Raw genomic sequence first — 6,681 nt, 5'->3', positions numbered from 1 at the left:
AAGAGTAAAGAGGCTGAAAGACTAAAGTCTGGTTCTTCACCTGTTAGGTGGGTCCAGAGAGTGATGTGGGCCCACATGCTCACTCTACCCACTTCGCCACTGTCCTGGTCCCTCTAGTCTCATTCATGGCTCCCCACTTCTGTTGAATATGTAAAAAATTAATAAATTGGAAATATGAAAGAAGTTAAGGCTGTAGAGATTTTCATCCAAGGTGATACTGCACAGCCAAATCACAGAACTTTTACAAGTTATGTAAATATGAAATCTACATATATAATGAAAACTACATTTGAAAAATGAAGCAGCACATGAAGAATGGACAGGGTCATGATATTTGAAAGATGTTAAGTAATAATAAGGACAGCCAAACTTGTCAAAAATCATCCAGGTTACTCCACTGCTAAATTAATTCCCTCACAAGTGGTAGAGGAAAAAAAAATGACAAAAATTAGTCCACACTTAAGTTAGAACCCTCTAATGAGCAGTGGTAGAGAACCTGTGGCATACAGGCTGCTTGCTATCATTGAAAGCTCTAGAAGGTTCTCCATCACTGCATCTATCAACAAGGGGGAAGCAACCCAAAAATTGGGCTTCTAATTTCAGGCAAAGGTTGAGAGATCTTAGTTGAAATATAGCACCCTTCCCTTGCCTGAGTAGTTCACATTCACTTCCTGCTTTTTCAATTACAATGTGACGCTGTGCCGTCTCTATAGCACCTCTCAGTTCTACCTCAAGGACAGTCTACAGTGTCAGCTGGCAGTCTTTGCATGCCCTGAGATGTCTTTACTTATATCTGTGCTCTGTGTCAGGGCAAGGTTCAGGTTGCACTGATGGCAAGCATGTTCCTCACTCTTAGTGACAAACACTTTCAATCATCAGGTCAAGAGCCATCTCTGAGAGCAGCAAGGAGTTTGTTACATGGACAACTCACTGTTAAGAAAATTCAAGAACCATTAATTAGACTGTCCTTGCAGCTCCACATGACGACTGGCAGGCTCTCCAGTCTCACTACAGAACCCAGAGGTAATGCTGGGTCGGAAGATCTAGAAAACTGAGTGGATGAAACACACATTCTGATATTCCTCTTGCCACACAGCTGTCTATGATCCAAGCAGAACATGATCTACCTAAAGGTGGAAGGATTTTCCTTCTCTAATATGCAAAAGTCAAGAAAACAGGTTTCCAGGTTTCCATTTTCCCAGGGAAGAGTCTCTGCATTAACTCTGACAATACAAACAAACAAACAAACAAACAAGACATCATTTGAAGGCAAGAAACTTCTGCATAAAGGATAGAAACAGAGTGCTCAAACTTGACCTTCTTCCATGGTGTCAGGACCGTAGTAGTGAGCATTTTCTGCGTACCTTTTAGTAAACAGGAAAAACAGTTGGACATTGATTTCTGTTTTCTTGGGTTCTAGATACTGTCAACAATGTTACAATTAGGATATTTCCTCATTTCCAAAAATATTCATCAGAAGAAAAAAATGCTCTTCATAAAAACCAAAAGCTTTCATTTGACTTTTACCTGTGGCTTTGTACTCTCCCTGAAGAAAAACATAAGAAAATGATTGGAGGAAAAAGTTTTTTCTGTAGCATTCTACCATGCAGTGGTAGAATTTCTGCATACATCATAAACCTGTCTTCTGATCTCGGTCTTTGCCCATGTCACATTTGGGTACCAGGGAGGGATCCTCCCTAAGAGAATTTTCCTCAACTTGCTCACACTGAATTTCGCTTTTGGATTACTTTCAATGTAGGCTACTATTTTATCACATGCAGAAGAAATTAATGATAGCTTCTTTTACAGCTGTTTCTGAAAAAACTAGACATTTTAACTTTTGTTCTTTATTTGTGGTATTCTGTTCTTTAGGGAAACCACTCACTGGAAACCACAAGAGAATAGAAAGCAACTCAATGTGAAGGGCTGTGATGTGAAGGAAGAGAATGACCAGGGTGCCCTTGGGAAATTACCTCGGGAGGACGGAGAGTATGGTGCTGAAGGAATGAGGCTAGGAATGGTAGGAGCAAGAGGATCAGTAAGTAAACACCACTTGTCTTCTGCATTTCCATCCAGATGTTTACTCCTGTGTCTAGATATGTATACAAGCCACCATTTTCTCACCAAGTATGAATTGGACACTTCTTTAAAATGAAGAGCAACGCTTTTTTTTCAGCAATTCAGGACAGAATTCTGGTTTTGTTAGGCAGGTTGCTTTGCAGGTTAATTACTAAAAGGTAAGAACATTGAACCTAAGAATTTTTAAAAAAAACAGATAATATTGTCATATATGATAAGTAAAGATGAGACAATGCCTAGTTTACTTTAAGTATTACTCTTTAGGAGATACTATGCTAAGTGAGTTAAGATATGTGGGTTCATTTACTGTTTACATCATGCATATGAACTTACTTTTTTTTTTTTTAAAATCAGTACCAGTAATCAAACTCATGACTACGCGCTGGCAAGGCAGGCGCTTATACCACTGACCTAAATCCCCAGCTCCCTGAACTTACTTGTTTAGGAGAGAATTAGGGCTTGTACATTTAGTGAATTGACAGCATCACACATACATTGAAGCAGAAAGGAATTGTAATACAAAATGTTTTAGGACGTAGAAATGACTGAGTTTGTATTCTGTGTTTCTTTGTTAAACCTCATTACTTGGGAATTATACATATTTCTGTCTTCCTCTCTGGATTTCTAAGATTCATGTTGTATTTTCAGATGATTTTCTTTGACCTTCAATAGTTGGAAGGACATTCCCACATCAAGTTTCCCAATTTCATTTTAGGATGAAAGTGTGTCAATATTTGTGTAAATGGTAATCTTCCTACTTTTCAAACCACATGAGACTGAATATAAAATGAAATTTAAAGGAGTACAATAGTAAAATTCGTATCATATCCTGATGTAAAGGAAAATGGAATATGTTATAAACCTGCTGCACAAATCATCTATCACGATAATGTAAATTACTAATAAAGCCAGTAACACCAGAAATCATATTTTCAAAAGTCGAGCCTTTTGTTAAAGGATACTAGTTAATTTTCTGTTTTTGTTTAGCAAATTAACAACAACTCAATGCCTTTACATATTGATAAATTATAATTGTAATTAGATATGACAAGATTTAAAATATAGACACAATGATATTATGATAATATATCAATTACAATCTATTTAGAAAAATAATTATATTGTGAAAATGGGACAATTATTCACATCATCTTCTAGATTCTACCTTATTTCTTTGCCCACATCAGGGTCATATCTTTTCTATTCTGAAGGATTCTAATGTTATTTGCATTTCTTCATTTTAGCAAATCACCCCTCAATAATGTTGCAAGTGCCATCAATTTTCCTAATGTAGTGAGCAGTTTCAACACATATCTTCCCTGACTCTGCAAATTCTTCTTCTAAGCAGCTGTATATCCTTAAGTACATATTTATCACCATTCTCTTTGTTGTCTTTCTAATGTGAGGCTCCTCTATTTCTTTTCTCTTCTCTTTGTCATCAAAGACTAGTGGTTCCCCAAATCAAGCTTATGACTTTTTCTCCCTGTAATTGTCCTCAAGTGATCCTCTCTACCACTAGGGTTTCAGGAGCAATTCATGAGCCTCCAGAAACTACTATACTGTACCTCCTTTTACATTGCAAAGTCATGCATGCAGTTGGCCGTGGACGTTTGTTTAGATGCAGCTATTCTAGCTAAGCTTTCATTTTTCATGTCCAAACATGCCTCAATACACCTTTACACGAGAAAATGTTATTGGGTTTCACTTTTTTTCTACATAGCAGTTCACCAATTGTATTAACTAAGATCATTATTTTTAGGTTTTTTTACCCATAAGAATCAAGGATGTATGACTAGAAACTACATCTCAGATGTTCGACTCTGGAGCCTAAGGACAACATACAAAGTACTTGAGAGATAGTGAATGTATTTTTGTTTTATTTTTAGTTTTGAAGTGTGATGCATCAAACTCAGTATGTCACATATTCTACAGGAGTATTCTTCTGTTGAGCATCATTTCAAGTCCCTAAGAAGTGTACTCTTTTCATCTGAGAATGGTAATGATGAATAAATGAGTTCCATCTTCCTCGTTTCCATGTTTGCACAATAATGTTTTGAGTATCTTTGAAGAATAAACATATAAAACAATTTTCTATGATAATAATTTAGTGAAAAAGACAAAATGTGAATTTGAATAAATATAAAAATATATTTTATTTTATTAACCACAAAATAGATATATATATATCACAATAAAAATAACTTAAATATTATAAATAGTTCAATAAATATTTACATAGATAAATAGATACATCTGCATGGTCACTGGTAAGGGAATGCTGCTTAGAGAGGTAAATACAATATTCTTGCTACATGAAAATTTTCCAGTCTCAGACATCTCTTGTCTGTTGGCTTGTAGCAGTGACCTCATATACATTATGTGTATCTTCCCTAAAACATCAGAAAATTAAAACTGTACTATAGTTAGAGGAGAAATGAGAGTCTTTGAAATGGTAGAACTTGTGGAAATGTGACACAGATGAAAATCGTTTCCAAAGTCATTCCTTAGTCCTGCATCTTTCTTGCCAGTTCTTCTGATGCAGAGAAGGATCTGTCGATTTCTGCTCTGACCACCTCCCAGGCACAAGGGCTGTAGCTCTTCTCCTTCAGGTAGACAGCGATCCTGTGGAAGTATTTCCTCACAACCAGTCTGTAGTCCTCATGCATCAGGAGAGGCTCTTTCAGCCCTGTCTCCTGAGTCAGGCAGGCCTCCAGGTCATTCAGCTGCTCATAGAGGCCAGTGCAGAAGCTGTCAAGGAGACTCTGGTTCCAGGCAGCAGATGAGTTCTGTGATTTGAAGAGGATGAGGGTCTGCGTGATCATCTCTTGGAGGACAGAGAGGGCTTGAGTTTTCTGCACCTGCTTGCCGTCAAAGTCCAGCTGGGCCAAGCCAAAGTCCTGTCTGTGCTTCAGGCAGGAGAAAGTGGAAAGTCTCCTCATTTGTCCCAGGAGAATCGAGGCATTCCTGTTCCCCTGGCTGTGAGTCTGAGGCAGGTTGCAGGCCAGAGAGAAGGTTGAACTGCAGAGAAGCATCACCAAGTTCACCAGAAAAGCAAAGGGCAAGGCCATTGTGAAGCTTTTGGCTGCTTCGGCTCTGCCTGAGATGGATGATCCTGAACCTCCAACTCTGGGTTCTCTGAAGATCTCAGTCTGTTCAAATGACTTTTATAGGGAACATATGGGGTTCCATTTTCTGAATATCCTCCCCTTGTTTTCTACTTCTGCTTTTCCTTTCCTTTTTTGCATTTTCTACTTGTGGTTTGAATAGTTTTGCACCATTTCATTTTCATCGTTGCCTTCATTCCCCATGCCATCAGAGCCTGTTAGATATTTTCCTTAGTAAGTCCTTGATTAAAATTCAATGACAGAGATAACCATAATATATTTATGTACAAAATCTATTCTGTAGTTCACACACTAAAAAGTGAAAAAGTATTTGAATTAAGTACAGTGTTAAGAATAACAAAATAAAAATTTTAAGCTAAATGTTAATTTAAAAGTTCTTAAGAATTAACACGTGATTAAAGTACTTTGCTTTTACTTTTAGTATAATTCATTTCTGAAAGAATTGCAATTTCTCTTATAATTATATAATTTACTTATATTTTAGTGATTTTGATTAATCCATATACTTTATATAAACTGTCATGATCACATTATATTCAAATTTATAAAAAAATTTTCTTTATAAAGAAATCTTGAGATACCATTCAAAACTGCAATATTGTCAGAGTTTTTAATTTTGTTTTACATGAGAAAATCATATTTAACTTGTTTAGCTGCTAGTTGTTCATCTACATATGATCAATATTTTTTTCTTTTCAGAACTAAAAACAATTGTAGAACAACTCTAGTATAGTTAACTTTGAGTTTGAATAATTTGTATTTAGATCCCAGAGCTCTGAGCACATTTGGATACACTCAGAAGCAAATACAAGCTACAAATAAAGATAGCCAATGACAACTTAATATTTATTAAAACAGAAATCAACATTATAATGAAAATTTTCCAATCTCAGATATCTCTTGTCTGTTGGTTTGTAGCAGTGACCTCATATGCATTATGTGTATCTTCCCTAAATTCAATATCAGTGCTCTTTTTGGAGTATAGAAGGAAGCCTACAGAAACTCTAAGAAATAGTATTTACTTAGAGCTGTGCTTTGCAGGATTAAAAACCATTGTAATATCTAGGATTTGTTCATAATCACACAAAATAACTTTCTCCCAAAGGTGACTTATATCTTCCATAATAAGAATATATGTTTGAGAATATATCACAGTGATTTTTCAAAACACGCATTAGAATGCAGATATCCTAAAAATTCATCAGTAGTATAATCCTAGCTAATTATTACAAAACAAAAAATACTTTTGCTTAATGTCAATAATGGGATGTAAATGTAAGGTAGTAGGCTGCATGATATATCTTGTGTAGCTGCAATATAGCACTCTAATTTCCTTTTTGTTTTTAAGTTGCTGCATTGTGGAATGCAATGACTGGGGACAAACAGAAAGCATATGTGTCAGTGATAAAAAAGTAAAAGAAGGAAAGGAATAACTTACTGTGGAAATTAGTGACACAATACCGTACAATGTAGTCCA

The 6,681-nt window shown here is 35.9% G+C and overlaps 1 protein-coding gene across 1 annotated transcript; it reads right to left on the bottom strand.

Annotated features, from left to right (window-relative positions):
* Positions 1–4,249: 4,249 nt before the first annotated feature.
* Positions 4,250–5,361, bottom strand: LOC100724988 (interferon alpha-17-like). Its single transcript, XM_013142782.2, has one exon. The coding sequence runs from the start codon at positions 5,145–5,147 to the stop codon at positions 4,584–4,586; it is 564 nt and encodes a 187-aa protein (XP_012998236.1). The 5' UTR covers positions 5,148–5,361; the 3' UTR covers positions 4,250–4,583.
* Between the last annotated feature and the right edge of the window lie 1,320 nt (positions 5,362–6,681).

Source organism: Cavia porcellus, unplaced genomic scaffold (assembly GCF_034190915.1).
Source record: "Cavia porcellus strain 051 isolate PalLab524CR breed Dunkin Hartley unplaced genomic scaffold, mCavPor4.1 scaffold_1, whole genome shotgun sequence".
Taxonomy (NCBI): domain Eukaryota; kingdom Metazoa; phylum Chordata; class Mammalia; order Rodentia; family Caviidae; genus Cavia; species Cavia porcellus.
Note: the sequence above shows the minus strand (reverse complement) of the source record. Positions and strands in the feature narration are given on the sequence as shown.